The sequence below is a fragment of the Chinchilla lanigera genome, unplaced genomic scaffold (genome assembly GCF_000276665.1).
Source record: "Chinchilla lanigera isolate Chin_1 unplaced genomic scaffold, ChiLan1.0 scaffold00003, whole genome shotgun sequence".
Lineage (NCBI taxonomy): Eukaryota > Metazoa > Chordata > Mammalia > Rodentia > Chinchillidae > Chinchilla > Chinchilla lanigera.
Window position 1 is genome coordinate 532,759 of NW_004955404.1, and position 24,053 is coordinate 556,811.

At 54.8% G+C, this 24,053-nt stretch overlaps 1 protein-coding gene across 1 annotated transcript; it reads left to right on the forward strand.

Annotated features, from left to right (window-relative positions):
• Window positions 1-107: 107 nt before the first annotated feature.
• On the forward strand, window positions 108-22,608 carry Grtp1 (growth hormone regulated TBC protein 1; the record flags this gene model as incomplete). The annotated part of the gene is given in 7 exon segments (XM_005374221.2): window positions 108-259; window positions 5,904-6,062; window positions 7,358-7,482; window positions 11,676-11,772; window positions 19,281-19,453; window positions 19,522-19,707; window positions 22,435-22,608. Coding segments are annotated over 7 exon segments (982 nt in total), but the record flags the coding sequence as incomplete, so codon positions are not given.
• Between the last annotated feature and the right edge of the window lie 1,445 nt (window positions 22,609-24,053).

Here is a 24,053-nt window from a genome sequence, read left to right on the forward strand (position 1 = left end):
GGGGGCGGGGCGCACGGGGGCGCACGGGGGCGCACGGGTGGGGAGCAAGGGGAGCTCGCCCGGCCCGCCCGCGGGGACCCCTGGCAGCCGCTGTCCGCCTCTTGCAGGGTGGACCCGTACGGGTTCGAGCGGCCCGAAGACTTCGACTACGCCGCCTACGACGAGTTCCTCACCGCCTACCTGGCGGTGCTCACCCGGAGGGCCCTGAAGTGGTCGCGGCTGCTGCGGGCGGACGGCGGCCTGAGCAGGACCGCAACGGGTGAGTGAGGCGGCCCACGTCCCCAGCCGGGGCCCGACACCGTCGGCCCCGACCGCAGCCCCCAGGGCGGCTCGACACCGACGCCCCACGCCCAGAGCCGGGAGGTGGAGGCCCGCCCATGATCTTGGGGCGGTGCGCCGGGCGGGGTGTCAGGGACCTACACGGTCGCCTCCCGGGTCGCGCCCTCCCCGAGGGTGGGCAAAGTCCACCCTGCTTCGGAGCAACAGCTGAGCACGTGGGACACTCCCGGTGGGGGTGGAGGAGGACAGTCCCTTCCAAACGGGCTGCACTGGGGCTGGGGACAAATGGGTCTCCCACCTCGAGGAGGGGTGAGGCACGGCCCCAGCGCCCCAGAAGCTGAACCAGCCGCTTTCCCAGATCGGACTCCGAGGCTGTCTGAGCAGCGGGGTCTTACTTAGTTTCAGTCTGGTCTTTCTCCGACCAGAACCCAAGATCCTGCCTGCCTGTAGGACCTTTGTTTCCTTGCTGCTGAGTCCTGGAGCCTCCCTGGCCAGGACGGGACTTCTCTGCTTGGTAAAGAATCAGACAGGTGTGGGCCCTGGGCAGCATTACCAGCCAGCCCTGGTGAGGGCGTGGGCACAGCATGTCCCCAGTTGCTCCCGGAAAGTGGGAAAGTTAATGAGGACTCCTGGTGACCCAGATAGGACCGGTATGAGGGAGGGCGGGGCGGGGTTGTCGGAGGGAGCCACAGGAAGGGGCTCCAGCAGAGAGCAGGCTGAGATGGTGCCGCACATGCAATAGGTATAGCAGTGCTGGGGGGGCATCTGTGGAACTTGCTGTGTGCTTGGGGTGGGTGGCCCATGGGGCTCCCTCCTTGGCGGGCCTGTTGCTGCTGGGGGTGGGCGGGGCCCTGGGCTATGCTCAGCACTGGCCACAGGGCATCAAGTAGGTTGGCAGAGTCAGAAGGGGAAGGACCTCGAAGCAAACAGGCTACTGTATGCCCATCCCTGCTGCCCTGTGTGCTAACGTTTGCAGCAGGCATCTACTTTTATTTTTCTAGGATTCTTAAAATTTGACTGGCCTTCTAACTTTGGCATTGTATGAAATGTTACTTATCCATATGGTGAACATTTTAATCACACTAAAGGATGCAGAGTGAGGTTGTTTCTCTCCACCCCTGGGCCCCAGCCTCCTGTACAGATCACACACACGTGTGCTCACACACACACAGGCACACACACAGATGCACCTGCTCAGGGTCAGCTTGAACTGTCTAGCAGGTGACCTTCAGACAGGACGTGGTGTCTGTGGCTTTTCCTCTCAGGTGTCTAGTTACTTTTCTCATTGCTGAGACAAAACATACCTGATACCCAAAGTTAAGGGAGAAAAGGTTTATTTGGCTCACAGTTTGTAGAGGTTTGAGTCCACAGTTGGCTGGCTGCAAGACAGGGTGGAGTAGCAGATCAGCATCACAGAGGCAGGCAGAAGGTAGCAAAGCAAGCAAGAGTGTTTATAGCAGCTTCTTGCTCCCCCTTTTCTAGTCTGTCGAGGCTAGTGGGATTAGGATGGTGCTAAACCAGTCACTGGGCTGACGTAGTAGTCATGCACCCTTAATCCCAGTATCACACACTCTAGATCCAGCTACCTCTGAAAAAGCCCCACCTATGACTACATGAAGCTTCGGGGGGCCACGCAGACACAAACATAACATTCCACCCCTAACCCCACAAAGACTCATGCAGTCCATTTATGCAAAAGGCATTTAGTCCACCTCCAAGTTGCCACAGTTCTAACAGTGTCAGCATTGCTGAAAAGTCCAAAGTCTCCTCTGAGACATAAGGCAAACTCTTAGCTGTGACTCCCTGTACAACTGAAAAGAAAGTTAAACACTTCCAACATTCAGTGGCACAAGATAGACATTTCTATCCCAAAGTTACAAACGGGGATGGTAAGGAGTGGGAGTAAAGCAGGTCCAAGGTTGAGCAGGGCAAGCATTAAACCCCACAGTTCCACTTCCAGCATCACCGGCAATCTGTGGCAAGACGTGAGCCCAAAGGGCTTGGGTGGCTCCACCCCTATGGCACTGTGACTCCCACAGAAAAGTTCCTGCAACTGCTCTCTTGGGCTGGCTCTGCTTCCCCCTTGCAGTTTTTCTCAGATAATCCACATTCCTGGCTTCTTCAAACTTCTGGGGTCTCCTGTGCACCTTAGGCTTCACACCCACAGCTTCACACACTGCCCTCTCAGGCACACTGCCTGGTCTCCCAGGCCTTCTGAAACTGGGGCGGAAGCCTTCCTGACCCCACAACTCTTCCAGTCTGTGTGCACCCAAATCAGCACTACATAGATGAGGCCAAGTTCTGCTGCCAGCTGAAGCAGTAGCCAGGCTTCTTGCAGTCTTGGCAGCTGGGGTCGAGTGCCTGTGAACCAAATCCTGAGGAATGACTTCCGTTGGGTGCCACCATTCTGGAGCATGGTGTGCTGGGATTTTCTTCTCAAAGCAAAGCCTTTCACCTTTTCAACTGTGAGGCTGCAAAGGCTGGTGTTCTGTTGGGTCTTACGATGTTCCCAGGGCATCTTTTCTGTTGTTTTCCAAAATACTTTGCTTTTTCTTGCTCGTCTTTTAGCAACTAATTTCTCCTCTATGCCATCTTTTCAGGCCACAACTTTACTGGAGCTTCCTTTCTGGCCAAACTTCAGCATTTTGAATCATTCTGCTGGTCTCTTTTCTCTTGATTCTCAACATAAATCTAGCTAAAAGCCCCCAACAATAGCCATGCCACTGCCCCAACATTCAGCTGCCCTGCAATTTCTTCTGCCAGATTAATTAGTCTGCCACCCTTATCTCAGTCTCAGACAGTCTCTGGACATGAGTGAAATGCCGATAAACTTTCTGCTAAAGTGTAACACACATCATCTGGTGTCCAGCAGCCAGTGCAGCCCTTCCCAGAAACCACCTGAGCCCATTCTTTACCAGCAGGATTTCTGTCAGCCTGCTGATGTTCTGAGCTCTGACCAGAATCTCCGATACAGAACAGCCTAAGCTGTCCCAGCTGTGCTTCTTCAGCCGGCATCTCCAAACCTTTCCAAACCCTTCCACAAGCCAGTTCCAAAGACTCCTGAACCACATGGTCAGGCATAGTCACAGCAACAACCGCACTCTTAGTACCAAAAGCCTTCCTCTAAAGTGACTGGACAAATCTGTGCTCCCACCCAAAATGTGTGCACACTAAGTGTGCACTTCTGCTGTCATATTATGCTGTTGGTATTTTTATTTTAGGGATTCTTTTACTGGTCGACTATGCTATCTTCTGTGGATTTCCTGTGCAACTTTGTCAAAACAATTGATTTTTTGTGTAAGTCTACCTCTGGATTCTTTTCCGTGATATACTAGATTGTATTAATCTCCTTGTCTGGCATTTCACTAATAGCAGGTTTTTCACTGGAGGTTTATAATCAGCCTTAAAAATGAGATAACTTGCTGGGCATGGTGGTGCACCCCCGTAATCCCAGCACTCGGGAGGCTGAGGCAGGAGGATCATTGTGAGTTTGAGACCAGCCTGGGCTACAAAGTGAGCTCAAGGCCAGCCTGAACTGCATAGTGAGACCCTGTCTCAAAGACGAAAATAAATAAACAAAAAAGATAATTTAACCCCCTCAACATCATTTTCAAAACTGTTTTGTTTTTTGCTGTATGTAGAAAGTTTAAGATCTGCTCATCGTTTTCTGCAGTGTTTTTCCTGGGTCATGGGTAGGAGTGGTGCAGAGGGTCTGTAGATCAGTTTGGAAAGAACTGATCTTAATGTTGAGTCTTCAGTTTGTGAACATGGTGTAGTTCTGCCCTTGAGTAGGTCGTAAGTTTCTTTGGCAGTGTTCAACATTCCAATCCTGCTTTGTTTGATTTATACCTTTCCTCTTCTATTCTTTTGGTATTGCTGTAAGTTGGGCCTGACCCTCCCCTTGCTGTTCTGCAGAAAAGGACTGGCACGTAGTGTTTCTGGCTAGTTGCCCTTGGAGGGCTTGTGAGGCCTGCAGCCAGAGGCCTTCAGTGTCAGCATCCTGGGTCAGGGGACATGGAGGGATGGCCATCTGAATTAGTAGCATCTGTACCAGAACTGTATGGCTGACACTAAGCTCATGCCCTAAGGTCACGCTGCAGAGCAGGTAGACCAAGGGTGCCACGTGGTTCCAGAGACACGGGATCTCTAGAAAGCTGCAGGGAGGATTCCAGGGCTGTTTGTGGCTCTTGGTGGGAGGTGCTGGTGTCTGTCCTTCCCTGCCCTGGGCCTTCCTGGTTGTCCTACTTGGTCCTCCCATGAGGGCCCTCAGGTTCCCCTCTTGGAGTGGCAGGCCCCGGGGACTGTGGACCTAAGGTGTTCTGGACTAGATCACCATCTTGTGGGTCCCCTGGGACTTGGAGTAGCAAGTGCTCAGGTTCACTGGTGCTTTCCTGAGCAGGACCTGTGTGATCATTCTTATAATTTCTTGTGTGTTAAATACAACTCAGATTTTTGTTTTTGTGTGTCAGCTTGTGGAATTGGTGCCATTGATGGAACTTTTATTTATTTTTCTTGTTGTTTGATCACCTTTGAAGGGAAGTGGTTGAGTTTGGCCCATGGTCTGTGTTTGGCTGACCCTGTGGCTTTGTGCCCTGGTGCACCCCTGAGAGAGACCCTGGCCTCAGGGCCAGGAAACATACAGAGAGGATGAGGAGGGGCCTAGACCTACAGTCCTCCCCAAGGCAATGCCGACCCCGTCTGCCTCCAGGCCCTACCTAATGGCTGGTCCTGGGGCCAAACCTTCAGCCACTGGCCTAGTAGACATGCAACATTTGAACTCCAGCACTTCCAAAGTACAGCTGAAAATAATGGTATTTAGAATGAAATCCCCAAAGGGAACACTGGCTTTGGAAATTAGCTGTTTTGCTGGCAGCAGTCATGAAGGGCCCGGGGCACACCCAGGTGGCCCCTGTGAGTGAGCTTCGCGTGGAGCTCCTGCCTGGGAGGAGCAGGAGCCCAGGCACATGTTGCGGTGGAGAGGGCAGCTCTGGGGTTTGGTTTCTGGTCCTGTTTCTGTGGTCATGAGAACATTTCTAATCCCTTCCCCCCACAAGACAGAGGGGTCGCAGTAGGCAGCCCAGGGACACCTGCCACAGAGTCCCCGCCGATTCACGCTGCCTGTACCTCGTCTCGGCCGGCTGCCTGCAGGTTCTGCCACCCCTACCTTGGCCCCACCATGCCCCCCAGGCCAGGCCACGGAACATCCCTGCCCATCCCGCACCCCACAGAGCAGCTCCTCTTGTTTTTGTGCCTGGTGTTGGGTGTAACCAGGGCCTTGTGTCTGCTGTGGGCCCCTCCCCAGCTGGGCCGCGTGTCCCGAGGGGGCTGGAGGCGGTGTGGGTGGTGGGAGAGTCCAGCGGGAGCCAGCTTGCCCCTCTGGGCGGGCCGTGGAGCAGTGTGCGAGCACTTAAGTGTCTGCCACATGTGTGTCATGGAGGGCAAGTGTCTGTGGAGGATGTTAGAGCATGGGTGCCGGTTTGGGTGGAGGTGTTCGAAGCGTTGGATGCTTTTCAGGTTTGAGCCAGGAAGACTGGTGCCCACAGAAGGTCTGAGAGTGCGGGTGTGCATAGTGCGCTGGACCCTTGGGGCTGAGCTCAGTCTGCTGTCCTCTTGGTTGGTTCCAGTGAAGCGCTATGTCCGGAAAGGAATCCCGCTGGAGCACCGGGCGCGAGTGTGGCTGGCCGTGAGTGGAGCGCAGGCCCGGATGGAGCAGAACCCCAGCTACTACCAGCAACTGCTGCAGGGAGAGGGAAAGCCCGACCTGGAGGAAGCCATCAGGACAGGTGAGCAGCTGGCGTGCAGGGGGCAGACCAGGCACAGAGGTGGGAAGCCACCCGTGGCCAAGGGAATTCAGGAAGGAAGTTGAATCAGGATACAAGCCTGTAATCCCTGCATTCCAGCTGAGGCAGGAGGATGGCAAGTTTGAACCTAGCTTGGACAGCTTAGCAATACCCTGTCTCAAAAGATAAAAAGTTTTTTAAAGGCTGGGGATATAGCTCAGCGCAGAGGCCTTGCATTCCACCCCCAGTGCTGCACAAAAACAAAGAACAACAGCTAACTTTAGTTGAAAATTACATTTTGGGAGAAAAACTAAAACTGAGGTGTTCACAGGGGAGACTGTTTTTATTTAATCCATTTGGCAGATATTCGAGTGCCTGTAGCTCTCCAGAAAATGAATAACACAGGCGTGCCCCGGGATTCTCAGAAGAGTGCAGTCGGTGGTGGCCCGGGACCCACGCTGGTGCAGTGGCCTGGCTGTCACTCCACGCGGGGGACCTGCCAGGCACATCTCTGTCCTTGCTGTCCTCTATTACCACGGGCCGGGAGCTGCTGGCTGTAAAGTACTAAACCCGGTCTCGCCTCCACTGAATGTTAGGTGTCCCTGCCCAAAGACACCAGGCTGTTTGTCCCTTTGTCCCTGGAGGGCACTGAGGAGCCTCACTCCTCGGCTGTCCACAGGGTCCTGCTGTGAAGTGGCTGCTCAGGGCTCTGTGTCCAGCTCTGTCAGGCCTCTGCAGTGTGGCACAGCCCCGTCTCAGTGCTGCCTGTCCTCTGAGGGGCCCCGCCCTGCCTGCCCTCCTGACCATGGCCTGGCATCCAGAAGCCTCCTGGGGCTCTGTGCATAGTTCCCAGACGTCATCCTGAGTCTGGCCAGGGGTCGCTCTGCCACCCCTGACTCCAGGGGAGAGGACACTGGGGATCCTCAGCTCCTGTCCCCCGCCCCCGGCTGATCCATGCAGAGGCTCGGCCACATGGAGCAAAGGTCAGCTGGGCCTTGCTTGGGGTGACTCAAGAAGGCAGAGCTGGTGGTGCTGCTCAGTGTGAGCACCCATGTAGAATGCACAAGGTCCTGGGTACCATCCCCAGCAGCACAAAAATAAAGTAAGAAAGTTATTTTTGCTGGGCGTGGGGTGCCTGCCTATAATCCCAGTACTGAGGAGGCTGAGGCAGGAGGATCACTCTGAGTTCAAGGCCAACCGGAGCTACATAGCAAGACCCTGTCACAGAACAGAACAGAACAGGGGCAGACGTGTGGGCCACTGAGCCCAAATGGTGATTACTGGTGATCTTCATGCAGACCTGAATCGAACTTTCCCAGACAACGTGAGGTTCCGGAAGACAGCCCAGCCCTGCTTGCAGAAGGCCCTGTTCAATGTGCTGCTGGCCTATGGGCTCCACAACCAGGGCGTGGGCTACTGCCAGGTGAGCCCAGCCCAGATTTGCACTGGCCGGCGGGGGGGGCACAGTGGGCAGGGAGTATGGTTGGCACCACAGGTGCAGGTGCGGGGCCCCCTCTGCTAGCCTTGAGTTGGGACCTCCAGTGGCTGCGCCCGTGTCTGAGATGCTGGGATGCCTGGCATCAGGTGGCAGAGGGGAGGTTGCAAGCTAGGAGTGGGCTGTGTGCTGTCACACGATGTCCTTGGGAGCGAGCGTGAGGGACACTGAGGCGTGACCGAAGCAGGAAGAGCCCTGAAGGGCGTTGGCAGAGGGCCGAGGGGTCCCAGAGGCTCAGCCTGTCCCAGTACTGAATGCTGCCTGCTCTGCCCCTGGACATCCCCTGCGCAGAATAGGGCCGCATCCTCAGCCTCAGCACCAGGGTGCCTCCCTCTGTCCCGGAACAAGAACGTGGCCTTAGGAGTGGAGACAGAATGTCTTTTACAGCCTCATCCTTGCTGTTCTTTGGGGGTCTTAAAAATAGCGCAGTTGGGGCTGGGGATTTAGCTCAGCGGCAAAAGCGCCTGCCTGGCAAGCGCAAGGTTGTGAGTTCGGTTCCCGGTACCGGAGGGGGGGAAAAAAAAAATAGCACAGTTGTGTTTCTTTTTTTCAGTTTAACATTTTTACCTGTATATGTTTGCAACACTTCATGAATATGTTCCTCTTGGGTCCTTGTGTATCTTGATCCTTTTTATTTTCTCTCCTCACCCTTCTGCCTTCTGTGCACAATTTTATTTATTTTATTTTATTACTTTTAAGACAGGGTCTCATTATGTAACCCAGGCTGGCCTCAAATTTGCAGCCTCAGTCTCCTGAGTGCTGGAATTACAGGTATACACCACACACCTGGCTCAGGATTGTAAATTTCAGCATTCCACCAGAGCTCACCTGTTCTGGGATACACGCACCAACACGCATGCACACGCATACGCAGGCTGCCGTAACTAGAGCCACAGATGGGTGGCTCAGGCCGCAGAACTCCAAAGACGGTGGCTCTGTCTCGGCCCCTCCATTTCTCCTGTGGCTGCCACTGTCCCAGTCATTCCCCCAGTTGCTCCCCAGCTTGCTGCCCCACCTCTGCCTCTGCCTCCATGTAGGTGCTTTCTGCCAGGTGTCTGCGCCCACTGCCCTTTTCCTCAGGTCCCTGTCCTCCTGGGTAGGGCCACCTTCCTTGGACTGTGACACCTGCTGAGGCCTGGCTCCAGGCCCTGCCCTGTGGTGCAGGTGGGGATCTCAGCAGAAGCCTGGGCTTTGGGCGCACCTTCACACCCAGAGAGACATGGAGAGCTCATGTAACTGTGGTCCCTGAGATGACTGCGTGTGCCCCGTGTCACAGCCCCTGGGGCCCACCGGGTCTCCGTCCCACCAGCCTGTTGCTAAGTTGTGTTTGTGGGGTTTGCTTCTGGGGTGGCATGGGTGGTTGGGTGTGGCAGTGGTGTGGGCAGTGTGCTGACATCACGCTATGCCCCTGGACACCCTCACATCTGCAGCCTCGGTGCCAGCCCCCCTCTGCAGCCTCTGCTGGGTGGCAGAGGCTGGGTTTCCCTTACTACTAGAGAAATACATGTCTGCCGTGGACACATGGATGCACACGGAGAACAGGAGCAGTGTTAAACCCATCCCTGGAGTGGCGCTGAGTCACACCCTCAGCTACCCAGGCTGTGCCCCTGGGCTAAGAGGGCCACTCACTGGGCTTTGCTGATGATGCCTGCCGTTTGGAAAGTGTGCACTGGACATTTCCCGAAAGGGTCTCGATCACAAGCACCCCAGCATCCACCATGAGGCCAAGACCCTCAGTGTTTTATAAATGTTGTCCCTGCTGTCCTCGTGTTTTGGGAATGGTGGTAGTTGCAGCCCCTCCAAGGTGGTCTTTGATTTTCTATTCCAGGTGGCACTCAGGGTGAGATGTTTACTTTTTCTTCTTTCTTAATGAATTAGTTAATTTATTTTTTGAGACAGGGTCTCACTATATAGTTCAGGCTAGTTCAGGCTAGTTCATCCAAGCTAACATCAAACTCTGAGGCCCCTTCTGCCTCAGCCTCCTGAGTGCAGGGCTTACAGATGTGTACCATCATGGCCGACCCCTCCTCATTCCTTTTGACTTAGGTTATCTAAACACATGGCCTGGCCAACTCCTAGTGTCTCTCAAGTGCTACCTCAAGACTGTGTGAGGCCTGCTAATTTAGGGGAGCAGGAATATCAGAGTGGCTGAGCAGTCACAGGACTGTGTGAGGTGCATTTAACCTGTTTGGGGTGGGGCTGTGATTCTCACTGCTGGGTGGCCTGAACTGCCAGTGGTCCATGCATGACTGTCCTGTCAGGGGTTTTAAAATTGATTAGTAAGTGCAGCAGGGAGCGCCGGCCTTTGGGCTGGACCCTAGCAGCACAGGCACCCGGGAGGCAGGCAGCTGGTGCCTGGGAAGCCACGCGGCCCTCAGGCCAGCCACTGCTGTGTGGCCAAGAACTATCATGGCACAGAGAAGCAATGACACAATTGGCCCACCATGCACTGGTTGCAGAGGCCTGCCTGGGGACATGCGTGAATCATCCTGACACGGAGAAACGCCTGGGAATACATGCCACACAACGGGGTTACTCTTGCCCCTGCCGTTGAGAACTAGAAAGGTCCAGAGTCAGTGGAGGAGCAGCTGCTGAACAAGGACTCAGTGAACACGACAATATAGACTACGCCTGATGACTCAGAGGTCTAGATGACTGGGGTCACAAGAGCCGTTCGGAGGCTGGAAACCAGGAGGACCTTGTGCAACACCTGGGGAGACCTCCTGGAAGCCATTCTTCCCCTGACAGTACAGGCTGCGGTGGAGGAATGCATTGAGCTCCAGAAAGGTCTGCACCGAGATTCCTGCTGCCTGTGTTGACAGTTAGGGAGAGGACACTAAGTGGTTGCGGGGTCCCAATGCGCTGGGAGGCTGGAGAGAAAAACCTACAAAAAATGGCTTTTGCTCCAGATGGCTCACTTGAGATGTTAGTAAGAATTGCCTCCTCAGTATTCTATAGCTGTGATGAGGAGGCCAAGGAGAGAAAACAAAGAGACCGAGAAAAAGCAGCTGCTCTTGCTGCAGCACTAAGAGAAACAGACCCTAAGTCATTCCTGGGGCCCCAAGAAGAACTCGACGACTGCATTCATCTGCTACCACTGTTAAAAGCCAGGCCACCTCAAGAGGAACTGCCCTAAGACGCCCCCTGGGCCATGCCCTGCATGCAAAGGTGACCACTGGAGATGGGTCTGCCCTCTGAAGTGGAGGCCCAGAGCTCAGACCCATCCTACCAGTTAGTCAAACAGGAAAGAGGGGGCCCAGGGCATACTCTGCCTTCTCCCCCTGGCCAGACTGTCATCTTCATGGAGGAGCCGTGGGTAATCATGCCTATGGAGGAAAAAGAAAACAGCCTGTTGCTAGACACAGGTGCAAGTCTCTCAGTCCTTTTCAGTCCTGGCCTTCCTTCCAGCCGTCACACCTCAGTGAAAGGAGTTACTGGTGAGGAGGTAATACACTATTTTTTACAACCCTTAGGCTGTAACTACTTATTAGATCCTTCTTGCATATCTCTGTCTTCCTGAGAAACCACTTTGAAGATACCACCACGTATTACAGAAGCCATTGATATTTTCCTACTAATCTGTCCATAGCTCTGTAATGTTTGTATTGTTCCTATGCTATTTCTTAAATGGATGTATGTTTACTACTATGTGTTTCCTACAACAACCATTGAAAATAGTCGATGATTATTCATTGGTCACTCATGTGTAGCTCTGTTTATTTTCTTTAGAAACCACTTTGAAGATACCAAAGTATAGTACAACAACCATTGATAATAACCTACCACTTTTGTCTGTAGCTCACTATTTGTCTGTTTTCCTGAGAAACTGTCTTGTAGATAACATTATGTAAAATAAGAACCACTGATAATTTCCTACCACTTTGTCTGTAATTCAGTAAGCCCCCCATTACTATGTTATCCTTCTTTTATTCTTTAAAATAATTTAAAAAAATAAAATAAAATTAATTAGTAAAAAGATGGATAAAAGCGATGAGACCAGTTTGTACCCCCAGTGGTATCGAGCGCCTGATGGGACAGTAGCTCATGGACCACCGTGGTTGAGCCAGTGGGAACAGGTTAAAACTCAGTGTGAATTTTGTTTTTTGTTTTTCTGATTTCAGGGAATGAATTTCATAGCAGGATATCTCATCCTTATCACAAAGAGTGAAGAGGAATCTTTCTGGCTCTTAGACGCTCTTATTGGACGAATCCTGCCTGGTATGTGGACCAGCACACGCACCTGCCCCGCCCCCTTTGTGGTGATGGAGGTAACTGGCCAGCCAGGCAGGGTGGGGTGGAAACACAGTGGCCTTGTGTGGCAGTTGAGGTCTTTCTCCACTTGAGCTAAGAAAAGCAGATGGTCCAAGCGGGTGGCCTGGCCTGGGCAGCCATCATCTCTGGATGCTGCAGGTTTCTGTGGCCTCTGCTCAGGGTGTGGGTTCGACTGTCTGTCCTGCAGGGCCCTTGCCCACCCCATGGGAATGTGGCCCAGGAAGGAACCTTCTTGGGGTCTGTGGTGGTCCCACATCCCAAGGGGCTCGTATGGCTTCCCGGAAATTTGTTCCTGAATTTGTGAGCATGGTCAGTCCTGTAATCATCACTTGCTAGAGCTTTTGGGGTGAGTCCTTTTGGGGTCTTCCCCCTTTCTCGGTTCCAAGGAAGAATCGCTGCCAGTGTTAGCAGAGTTCAGTGTAGATGAGGACCATAGTGTCAGTGTCGACTACAGCATGGACGTGGACCAGTGTGGGCATCAGCTGCACTGTAGGTGTGGACTACACGCAGCCGAGGGATGGACTACAGTGTAGACAAGGACCAAGTAGAGTCCCTCTCCATACAGAAGCCGAGAGTCTGGCCACAGAGCTGGGAAAAGCCAGCAGCGCCGGCCACACCAACGCCATGCTGCGACCCAGTTCCGCCCTCAGCAGCTGTGCCACATGTGGAGCCACCCTGCAGGTGAGGGGACCGTGACGAGGGGCGAGTCCGTGCAGGCACCGAGGGCTGTGCTGGCCCACAGCTCTGACCTCTGCTGAGACAGGAGCCCGGTGTGGAAGTGAGTGCCGCAGTGGGGCCACCGTCAGACCCAACGGCTGGGACGTGAGGACGTGGTGCCCAGATGCAGAGCCAGGACCAGTGGCGACACCGTCACAGCAGCATGGGGAGCACAGCCCGGCACAGCAGGAGGGGCTGGCTGGGGCAGAAGCTGTGAGGCATCCTGGCTGCCCCGGATCACCATGGACGTCGGTTCCGTGCTGAGCTCTGCCCATCAGGCTGCTGTCTCCTCGCTCTGCCCTGCGTCTTGGATGCACAGTGTCACACCGTGGTCCCCGTGGAAGACAGACACAGCAGCACCACCCAGAGCATGGAGAGAGCGTGGGGTGGAAAGGAAAGAGTGAGGGGCCGTCCCTTCATTCTGTATCAGCAGCTAGAGTCATTGGAGCCAAGTTGCAATTCAAACAGGTCCCAATTTAAAAGCAAAAGTAAGTATCAAAAATAAAGCACAAGTCAGGACTGGTGCGCATCTGTAATCCCAGCCGCTCAGAAGGCTGAGGCAGGAAGATTGCAAGTTGGAGGCCAGACTGGGCAACTCGGTGAGACCCTGTTTCAAAAAAAGGCCTGAAGGTGTAGCTCAGCACTTGCTTAGCATGGGCAAGGCCCTGGGTTTTATTTCCAGCACCACATAAAAATTTTAAATAAAGCTTGCAGAAGACAGAGGTAAATGGCTCATTAGGCTGCGTTGGGAGGCAGCGTATCCTGAGGTCCTGCCACTCTTCTCTCGGTGAACCCAGAGTTTAGATCCTGAATAAAAGGCACCTCAGCAGCCTGAGTCGAGGTGCTCTAGAGTGCTGTGTGGACCCAGAGCCGCTTCACCCCAGGATGCCCAGGGCTCAGCCACACGCAGACACTTCAGTGGAGTGGTGCTCAGCTGCAGAAAGAGAGAGCATGGAACGGGACTCAGAGGCCAGAAACTAGCTGTGGCACTATCCCTGGGAGATCTGCCAGCCAACAGGGGAAAGCATGAGCTCTGCTGCCCGCAGTGACCTCTGGCCTCCTCCAGCACAGAAGAAAGCTCAGCCAGACCCTTGTCTGGCTCCAGGTGGACTCAGGACTCCACTGGAGCATGGCAATGCCTTGGAACCGGAAGAAAAGGCACAGACGTGCCTGGGGTTGAAACGGCTCCAAAGAGTGGAAGATGCAGGTAACGCTGTGTGTGGCAAGTTTATGTGTTAAAGGACGCCATAAGCAGAGCAAGATGAGCTGGCTTGGAGAAGGTGTCTGATCCCCAGTTGACAGAGGATCAGCTTCTGGGCCATGGAAAGAGCCCTGGAAAGTCACAGAACAGGGCGTGGCATGCAGAGCATTGGAGGGAGGAGAACAAGCTCCACAGGAGCCTCTCAGAGCGGGGCCAGGACAGGGACTGGGCGGCCCACATGCTGGTGAGAAGGTGACAGCACCTGTGCAGGAAGAGGCGCGGTCTTACCTGGCTGCGTGTGGGTTGGCCTTGAGCACAGCCACTGCCAGCCAGTGCTCTGGGCGGTTGGAACTGGCTGTGTCATCACGGGTGGCTGGACACAGTGCCAGTGCACTCCATGGAGGAGGTTGCCCCAGTGGTCAGACTGAGGGGTGGCTCCAAGGTGCCCACACGGGCCAGCTGGGGATGTCACTTTCACCTCAGAGGCCACTTCTCGGTGTCCCCTAGAGTGGAGGGGCTGTGTCACATAGGACCTGCTGCTCAAGGCAGAAGATCCGGCCTTCCTAGGAGCCAGCCAGGGCGATGCTGCCCCGCTGGAGGAAGTGCCTGAGGGACAGTGGCTGTGAGGAGCTGGAGGAGCTGGCATTGCCTGGAGAAGTGCAGGGCAGGTGGCTCACTGCTGGGCCCACACTGGCCTGAGGACCAGAGGTGGGTGCAGCTTGCAGCCCAGGGAGGCTCAGGGCTCTGCAAGGCATGCGCGGATCTTGGCTGTACGCTGCCCTTCTGTGGGCTTCCTGGTGGCTGTGCCCCATCCTGCCAGCCACACTCAGGGCCGTGGGGGTTGTCCTGGTGATGCCAGCTGCTCCCCCCCAGCAGCAGTGCCTCAAGGAGCAGACCCCAGGACTGCCCAAGTGGCAGCTGGTACCCCTCGCCCTGCCCATGCCCAGCTCCCGGGCAGCCTCCCTCTCAGAGGGAAGTCTGGGGCTTGACCCACCCCCGCCACGCACATTTTATTTGTTTCAGTTAAGTTTTGCAATACTTATTTTGCCTTAAAAAATCAGTACTGAAAGTGATCATTACTAAATAGGTTTAGGAATCAGCAAAATATACAGACATTTATTTGTTTGTTTCTTGAGACAGGGTCTCACTATGTAGTTCAGGCTGGCCTTGCACTCACAAAGTAGCGCAAGCTGTCCTCAAACTCTCAGTGATCCTCCTACTGCAGCCTCCCCAGTGATGGGATGACAGGTGCCCCACTACACCTGCCTAAATGTACAGAAGCTTAAAGAAAAAAATGAAAAATTTCATTCTGTTCGGAGATGAAGTCTTTGTTGCCCAGGCTGGATGTGAACTCCTTAGAGTGGATGCCCCATGCTGGCTGGCTCTTTAACAGTTGGTTTATTTTTATTGCAGTCTGATGCACTGTTTAAATTCTCTTGATGGGGAATGAAAAGCTCGTGTAGACCCCAGCGTCCACAGGACCCCCCACTGAAAATGACCCAGGGCCCCTGTCCACGGGTCCCATCTGCCCGGGTGCTGAGGCAGGACAGACTGGTTGCTGTTCCTTCCCAGGACACCATGGCACAGCTGCTTCTAGTGGGGCCAGGAAGGGCCCAGCAGTGAGCATCGCGATGAGCTGAGATCCTCGGCCACGCTGCCGCTGCCGCTGCCATGGGGCCGCAGCCCAGTTCTGTCTGCCTCTCACCTTCCTGGGCTGCCCTGTGCCCCGGGACTGCGCTAGCATGCAGTTTTGTGTTGCAGTTCTGGGCACACAGCTCAGCTGTCTGTGGTGCTGGTGCCAGGAAGGGGCGACCTCCCTCTCGGGGACAGAGCCGGGAGGCATCTCTGGAGGAGGGGGTGCTGCTCTGTTTTGGAGCTTGTCCTGCATCTGCTGATCCTTGGTGGCCTCCAACTCACAGTCAGTCATGGCCAGAGAGAGCGGCATGCCTGGCCCTTGCAGGGGACACACCAGGGAATCGAGTCCCCAGTCTGCCCTGGGGTAGGGGACAGGAAAATGGAAAGGCACAGAACCTGCTGGCACCCCATGCCCTGGTGGGCACTGGCTCCCTCGCAGTGGGCAGAGCTGGTGTGGGACCCAGCCCACAGGTCAGTCTTCTTGGGCTCCTCCTGGTCACAGTTCCAGCGCCCGCTCACTGATGGGGTCATGGGATGGTACCCATGTCCTCGGCCCTCAGTCACGGGCAGGAGACTCGGTGGAGTGGCCACAGGGTCCAGTGTGGGGCTTGGGGCACTGCCAGTGTCCGAGCCTGCCTGGTTCCCTGGCCCCAGTGTAGACAGCTCTGGAACTGGGTGGGGGCAGTGCTCTGCCACCCACTTTGTGGAGTTCAAGCCCTGTGTGCTGCCGGGATTGTGGTGGTCTGTTCTTTTAGGGTCACTGCGGGGCAGGCTCAGCCTCCATGGAGCTTGTGACAAAGAGTGATGCCTCCTGCCCACCCTGCCCCACCTCAGCAGGTCTTCTGGGCACACTAGAGACCTTTGGTCTGCTCCTGAAAGCTGCAGGTGGAGAGCTGGTGTGTGTGTGTGTGTGAGTGCTGGGCTGTGTGACAGGTCTGGAGGCTGAGGGCAGAGGTGCTTGCAGCAGTGTTTGTGGAGACAGCTGCTGACCCTCTGTGGCTGTCCCATGTGTGGCCTCAGACCCTGAGGACCATGAGGACCTAGGGCCAAGTCCCCTGCCTTGTCAGCAGTAGCAAGGGAGCACGCAGGTGGGGTGAGGATGCTGTGGGCGCCCCAGGAGCAGAGGCACACCAGGGAGGCATGGGAAGAGGACAGCGCCCCAGCCCCAGCCCTGAGCTCAGGGTGTTTAACACCTCTATTTTTGGAAGCGTCTAAGCCTCTCTGTCACAGGGCCAAGGTCAGACTGTGCGGTTCTGCAAACCCCTTGCTGCTCAAGCTCAGCCACGGCTATCCAAGGTGCCACTCGGAGAGCTGGGCACCCTGGGCTCTGCACCTCCCAGCAGCACCAGGAATGGGGATGGGGTGTCCTCAGTTATATGGGAAGCAAGGGAGACAGATGCAGTGAGGCTGTAAAAGGGGACAGCAGCTTTAATCTCAGGGGCTTTGGTTTTGCTTTTGTGATACTAGGGATGGAACCCAGAGCCTCATGCATGCTGGGCAAGTGCTCACCACCGAGCCATCCACCCCACCCCCGGCCTTTGTATTTTTTGTTTGGAGATGGTCTCACCAAGTTGCCCAGGCTGGCCTTGGCAAAACTGAGTCTGGGAAAAGAATGACCCCCAAGGAAGTCAGGAGGCCGTTTACAGCTTATTTTATACCGGTGGTCCTGGCTTGTATAACTTCCAACAAGAGCCGGGCAGCGGGTGTCTGTGAGCCAGCATTTTCAAATGAAGCAGAAGCAGGAGTTACAAAGGCAGGACAGGACAGCCTGGCAGTTCTTCTGATTAGCTAGCAGGGTGAGATCATTGGTTACTGGGCCAGATTAATGACCATCAGTTACAAGACTAGATTAATGACCACATAGCTTGGTACAATCAAGCATCCTGAATGTTCGGTTACACTCTCGTGGTTACAGGGGTCAGGAAAGCAGTGACAGAGCTGAGCAACTTCACATAGAACAGTGTTTTAAGGAGAACAATCTTTCCTTGTACACTTTTTCCCTTTCACTCCTGCTTCAGCCTCCTGAGTCCTGAGGGTTCCAGGCAGGCACCATCAACCTGGTAGAGTCCACTGTTAGCATAAATCAAGCATTAAAAATTATTATAACACATCCCATTAACAATGTAAAACTAAAGAAGCCCACAGATCTTCTGCTAAGACAAATGCTTCTTCAAACGAAAGCAGGAAGAGTGGTGGGAAGTGTTGGTCTGAGCATGAGTTTTGTTTCTGTTGTGAGGACGCTGCACAACGTTGGTGCCCTAAGGCTCCCAAGCACAGCCTGGGAGTGCGTGGAGTCCACACCCGGGCAGCCGCCACCTCACGCCCTCCCCGCACCAGCCCTCACATGAGTCTGCACCCCAGGGGCCACTCAGAAACGCTCACAGTCTTCCCCTCTCCAGCTCCTGCTTCTGTTAATGCATATCTAGAGCACACAGTGATCACCATCCTTGGGGGTGTGGGTGTGTGTGGACAATACAGCTTCAAATGGAGCTTCCCATGCCTTCTCATCCCTTGATCCCAGTCCCATCGGAGAAAGATCCAGCTCCCTGTTTTCTGTTATCCTTTACTCTGCTCCTTATTTGTGTGTCTGATTTGTTTCTCTTAGCATTATGATCTTCAGGTGCACCCACTTTCCTACAGAGGACCCAAGTTCATGCTTCTTTATGGCAGGGTAGTACTCCACTGTGTATAAATACATTTTCTTTATCCATTCATCTGTTGATGGACATACAGCCTATTTCCAAGGTTTAGCTATTACGAACTGTGCTACTGTAAACATGGGCATGCACTTATCAATGTAATGTGATGTCTTTTAATTCTTTCAGGAAGATACCTAGGAGTGGGATAGCTGGTTGGAATAGAATTTTTAGCATTAGGTTTTTGAGGAATCTCCACACTAATTTCCACAGTGGTTTTACCAATTTATATTCACATCAACAATGTAGGAATGCTCCTCCCCCCCGCCTCGCTAGCATTTGTTATTATTATTTAATTTGATGATGGCTGTTCTTTCTGGGGTAGGTAGAATCTCATCGTTAATTTGCATTTCTCTAATAGCCAGCAGTGTTGAACATTTTAAAACATATTTATTGGCCATTTGTTGTCTGTTCACCTCTCCGGTCCACCTATGGATGGGCTGTTTTTTGGGGGGTCCTCACTGTTTGAGTTCTTCATGTATTCTAGATGTTGGTCCTGTGTCTAAGGAGTAGCTGGCAGACATTTTTCCCCCGTTCTGTAGGTTGTCTGTCCACTCTGGTAGTGGTTTCCTTTGCTGCGCAGAAGCTTCTCGATGTGATCCCATTTGTTGGTTCTAGATGTGATCTCTTGTGCAACTGGAGTTCTGTTCAGAGAGTCCTTGCTTATGCCTGTGACTTCCAGAGTTGCACCCGTTTTGTCTTGCAGCAGATTCAGTGTTTCTCCATGTGGTAACATGGAGATCTTTGATCCATTTTGATTCACTTGTCTCTGCGTGACCAGCTTGTTTGACTGAATATAGCGTCCTCTGGACCTGCCTGTGCTGTGGCCTGGGTCAGGGCTTCATTCTAAGGCTGGACAGTGTCCTGCCCAGGGACAGAGGGCATCTGTTTACCCACATGTCTCTGCGGGGCACCTGTTAGCTGTTGTGAATAGCACTGCTGGGAACGTGGGTGTGCAGAGGTCTGCAGCTGACAAGGGGTCTGTGTGGCCAGCGTCTGGCCCCTGCCTCTGGTGTCTGGGGTATCCCGGGAGGCCTTGCTCCGGGAGTCCAGTTCCCAGGCGCCAAGTCTGTACCCTGTCCTCTTCTTCTGGGAGGGAGCCTGTGGCCTTCTCCTGGCACAGTGGGGCACAGGCTGCTGGGCTGGGTGGCGTGTGCAGTGTGTGGTGTGAGCTCCTGGCATCACCCTGCCTCCTCGCTTGGCAGATTACTACAGCCCAGCCATGCTGGGGCTCAAGATAGACCAGGAAGTCCTCGCAGAGCTGGTGAGGATGAAGCTGCCGGCGGTGGCGGCCCTGCTGGATGGGCATGGTGTGCTGTGGACCTTGGTGGTATCCCGCTGGTTCATCTGCCTGTTTGTGGACATCCTGCCCGTGGAGGTGAGCGTGAGGGCGACCCCTGGCGTGACATGGGCCACTGAGGAGGTGACTGGGTCTCTATCCTGCAGACTGTGCTTCGCATCTGGGACTGTTTGTTCAATGAAGGCTCCAAGATCATCTTCCGGGTGGCCCTGACCCTGATTAAGCAACACCAGGCCTTCATCCTGGAGGCTGCCAGTGTGCCTGACATTTGTGACAAGTTCAAGCAGATTACCAGCGGGAGCTTTGTGATGGAGTGCCATACGTTCATGCAGGTGCGTGCAGGGGTGCTCCTGCCCACAGAGGGCTCGTGCCGTAGCCATCGTCTGCGTGGAGTCTAGGGTCCTGTCCCTCCTTTCCTGTTTGCAAAGCAGCAGGGTCCCTGCCCAAGGCCGCCTGACTTCTTGGAGGGCCAGGTCGCAAGTGTGGGGGAAGAGCGTGGCCCTGCCTTGCCATCCCTGTTTCCACAGCGCCAGGTGTGTGTGGTGCCGTGTCCACGAGGCTCCGCCTCACAGGGTCACAGGGCTTCCAGCCATCGTCGCCAGCTGGTGGACTCATCCTGTGGGAGGGGCGAGGCTGCAAGCAGAGCCCACAGGCAATGGCACTGCCAGGCCGTGGGGCTTGCTTCACACTCACTTACTTTGAGGGGATTATGGATTCTGACGAGGTGGCAGGGGCTCCTGGCCCTCTCCCCATCTTCCCTGGCCAGGAGCTGAGGGTGGTGCAGAGTGCTGCTCTGGGTGGTCGTTTCAGAAAGAGCAGTGGGCTGTGCTAGAGAACCCATGCTGGCCCCTCCGCATTGGACAGGGCAGCGCAGGGACCAATGTGCACAGGGCAGCAGACCCTCTGCCTGGGCTCAGTCTAGGGAAGGGGCTCCTGTACCCAGCTGGCACAGGCAGAGGCTGCCCTTTTCCTGTGCTTGGGGGCCGCACGTGCACGGTTGTCACGTCGTGTGGCTACCCAGCTGCAGGTGAGATGGAGATCAGATCTAGGCTGGTTCTTGAGCTTGCTGTTGGCTGTCACGGCCATCACCTCTTCTACAGGCCCCTAAAGGGGGTGGCCCTTGAGGGGCTTCTGAGCAGTGCCAATGGGCTAAGGGTCCTTGCTCAGCTCGAACAGAAATTGTGGGTTGGCAGCTGTAGCCATCGAGTGTTAATGGCCCTAAGCTTCAATGCCAGCAGCTCTCAGTTCTTGGTGTAAGTGGAGGTCTTGGGATGGGGGCTCCTGGCAATTCTCCACTGCTGTCATTCTCTGCCTTGAGCTGGATCACCAGCTCTGGCTGTGAGCCGCTTTTGGCACTACAGGCCTTTGGTGTTCCCAGCTCTGAGTGTACCTGGGAAGGATTGCTGTCCTTGAAAGGAAACTCCTCATGGGCTCCTCTCCTGGGAGCGCTGGGCCTTCCTGTCCTGTCTTATTTCCCAGATCTTACTCTCCTTTCCATCATTTGTGTGTGTGTGTGCTGGGGATTGAGTCTGGGGGGCTCCACGCATGCGAGGCAAGCGCTGCCCGGTGGAGCTGCATCCCAGCTGTCTTCCTTCATCTCTGGGAGCTGAAGGACAGTGGTCTGCCAGCGGCCTCAGTGCTGACCTGGGGCAGCTGTCCCTGCCCGGCAGAGGCCTGAAGTCCCTCCCAGGCTGCTCTAAGACTGGGGACTAGCTCTTTCCTCCTGACGCTGCATCCTGGAAGAGACAAACGACACATCAAAGGAGTCTGGGTCAGAAACAAGCCGTGGTGAAGTGAGGGCCCGGGAGAGGACTAGGCAGGGCCACTGTTTCTGCTGCTAGGCATTGTGCCCTGTTGCAAAGGTTGGTGTGATAGGTTCAGAAGCAGATGGGGTGAGCTCCTTAATGTGAAATGCGGACTTGTCATTCATCTCGTTGGTGGGTCAGCCCTCTGACAGGTGTGTGAGGCTCTGTACAGGGCCCCAAGTGCCTCGGCCAGAGTCTAGGAGTGTTCTCATCCTTTCCTCATCCTTTCCTCTTGAGTTTGCACCCAATGGGAGACTCCATGGCCTTGTCCCCCTTGGACTTATAAGAAACAGGTTTGCCCCAGAGAGAGACCCATAGTGGCCCCTAAGCTTGACCTCTGTGGGGTGCTTACTAAAACCTGCACAGCCCTTCCATCTAGGTTTTGGGGTTTTGTGGAGATCCATCCTTCCATGTTTTAAGCTAAACACGGTCCACAGGCTAAATCAGAGCTGTAGCTTTGTTTGAATCTGGTAAAGGCTGACATTGCTCACATATGGTGTCTGGAGCTCTGCTCTTACTCATACCTCAGAGTTCAGAAAGAGCTGTCAAAACGCATTTCCCTGCTTTACTTCTGGGGGCTGTCCTGACCTTATGAAACCTCTCAGAAGCATGGGTGGACATAACTCAGCTTGTTCGCCTGTCCGGTTCACTCCCAGATGACTGTGGTTCCCAGGAGCGGGAGAGACATTATTTACCTAAGCCTGTGGGAAAGATGATAGGTGACCCTGTCCAAAAATGAGGCCTTACTATCACGTTGGAGATTCTGGGAGCCCAGGGTGGGGTTGTTTCCCACAGGAGGCCCTTCGCCTCCCAGATGGGAAAAGCTCCATCGCAGTCCTCACCAATGCCTGCCTGTCTGCTCCTGCCCTCTCCACACAGCTGTGCCACAGGCAGGCAAGCTGTCTCCAGAAGTCCCCTGGCCCGCGGCAGAGGTGGTGTCCATGGCCTGGCTCTGCAGAGAAAGCTGGCGTTTGTGCCTGGTGAAGTCTGGGGAGCCTGGGTGTCATTCTGACCCTTAGGTCCACAGGAGGCCAGCAGCCTCTACATCCTGCCCGTCTGGGAGACACAGACAGATGTGGCAGAGCCAGGCCAGAGCCCAACGGGCCAATATCAGGAGCCACGGACACTGGTGGCCTCTTGTGCACCCAGCCTGTAGCCTTGGGTCTGTCCGTCTCTGGAGCAGTGTGAGGGACAGCAGAGATACAAATGTCATTGGACTGGTTCACTCTGAAAGGAAATCTGCTTTGTTTCCAGAAAGTATTTTCAGAACCCGGGAGCTTGTCCATGACGACCATCACCAGGCTCCGAGAGAACTGCCGCGTGGCACTGCTGGCACAGAGGTGACCATGTCTTCCACGTGTCCCCATGGTGTCCCTACATTCCCAACATGGGGAGAAGCCTTGACCACCATGGCCGACCCCTAGGCAGTCTACTGCCTCCGTTAGTGCTGTGAATACTTGAAGTCACCACTTTTGTGTTGTTTTTTTAAAAAGTGATTTAAAAATCATGTCCTTTTATAGCTTTTTTGTTATTACCTATGAAGTCATAAATTCCTAAGTTAACCTGAGACATTAGTAATATATAAAATGTGAAATGTGCATTTAATTTAATAAAACATTTCAGCACTGTGAGTTTTTGATTAGCAGCTTGACACCTGGCTGGAAAGTATCACCAAGCTGTGGCTGCCGTGCCATCGATGTGGAGGTACTGTCCTGCTCCCTGCAACACAGCATTTATCTCCAGCTGCGGTTCACGCCTGCAGCATGACTTTTCCCTAGCGGAGTTTTTCAATGACCGAGTCCCTGAGGAATGGACAAGTGGGTATTGGGCCTGGGGACCAGCACTTGAGTGCAGCCCAGTAGAGCCAGGCTGGGGCTCCCTCCTGCCTGTCCTGACAGGTGGTGCTGTCTGCTAGCCTGACCGACACCCTTGCACCAGGACCGGGAGCTTCCTGGACAGCCCGACTGAGCCCTGTGGGGGCTGACAGCACAGGTAGGGAAGGTGGGCAAGGGTGAGCCAGGCCAGCACACCCTGCTCGGCCCGTAGAAACCCTTGCCTTCCCCAAGCTGACCTAGTACGCCAGTCGCATCTGTTGGTCCTGGGTATCACCCTTGTGCCACACACCTGAGAAATGGGCGGCTTCTCAGCCATCCCGGACACAGCCAAGGGGATCTCGTAGCCTCCCACGGTGACACATGCCTATCAGCAGCCTAGCGACAGTCACTGTGCTACCTCTCCTCTGGGACAGACCTTCCTGCAGTTGGGCCATCCCACGTCACCACAGAGGGCAGTGTAGATGCCACTATCACTGCTGGCCTGGTGTCAGGCCTGAGCCTCCAGGCCACGTTGTACTGCACCCTCCTGCTTTGTCACAGCCACCCAGGGCTGCTCCTACCCAGGCACTGTGCTTTGGGCTGCGCCAGCTCAGGGTGGACCTGACCTGACCGATGTCCCTGTTCCCTAGTCTGGGAAGGGCCCCTGGGCTGTCAGGGGACTTACAGTCCTCAAAAGGTATCCACCCTGGGCCCCTTTCCAAGTGCTGATGCTCCCAACAGGCTTGGGTGTCCATCCTGCCCAGCTTGAGGGCAGCAGCTTCCTGACAAGATACACAGTCTCCAACGGGCAGCGAGCGAGTTGCCGTGGAGCCCAGTGTGGCTTTGACTCAGTGCTGGCATGCTTGCCTGTTGCAAGAGCTGCCAGGAGGTCTGGAGGCACTGCCACGCCTTCCTCTCAGTCTGAAGTCAGAGCCAAGCTTTAGGGCACCTGGCAGCTGTCCCGCTCACCCTGGGCATCTGGATCCCATGAGCAGCCCTCACCTCAACGGTCCTGGTTTGTGCTCCTGCTGTTTCCCAGGGACTGAGGGCCTGCCCTGC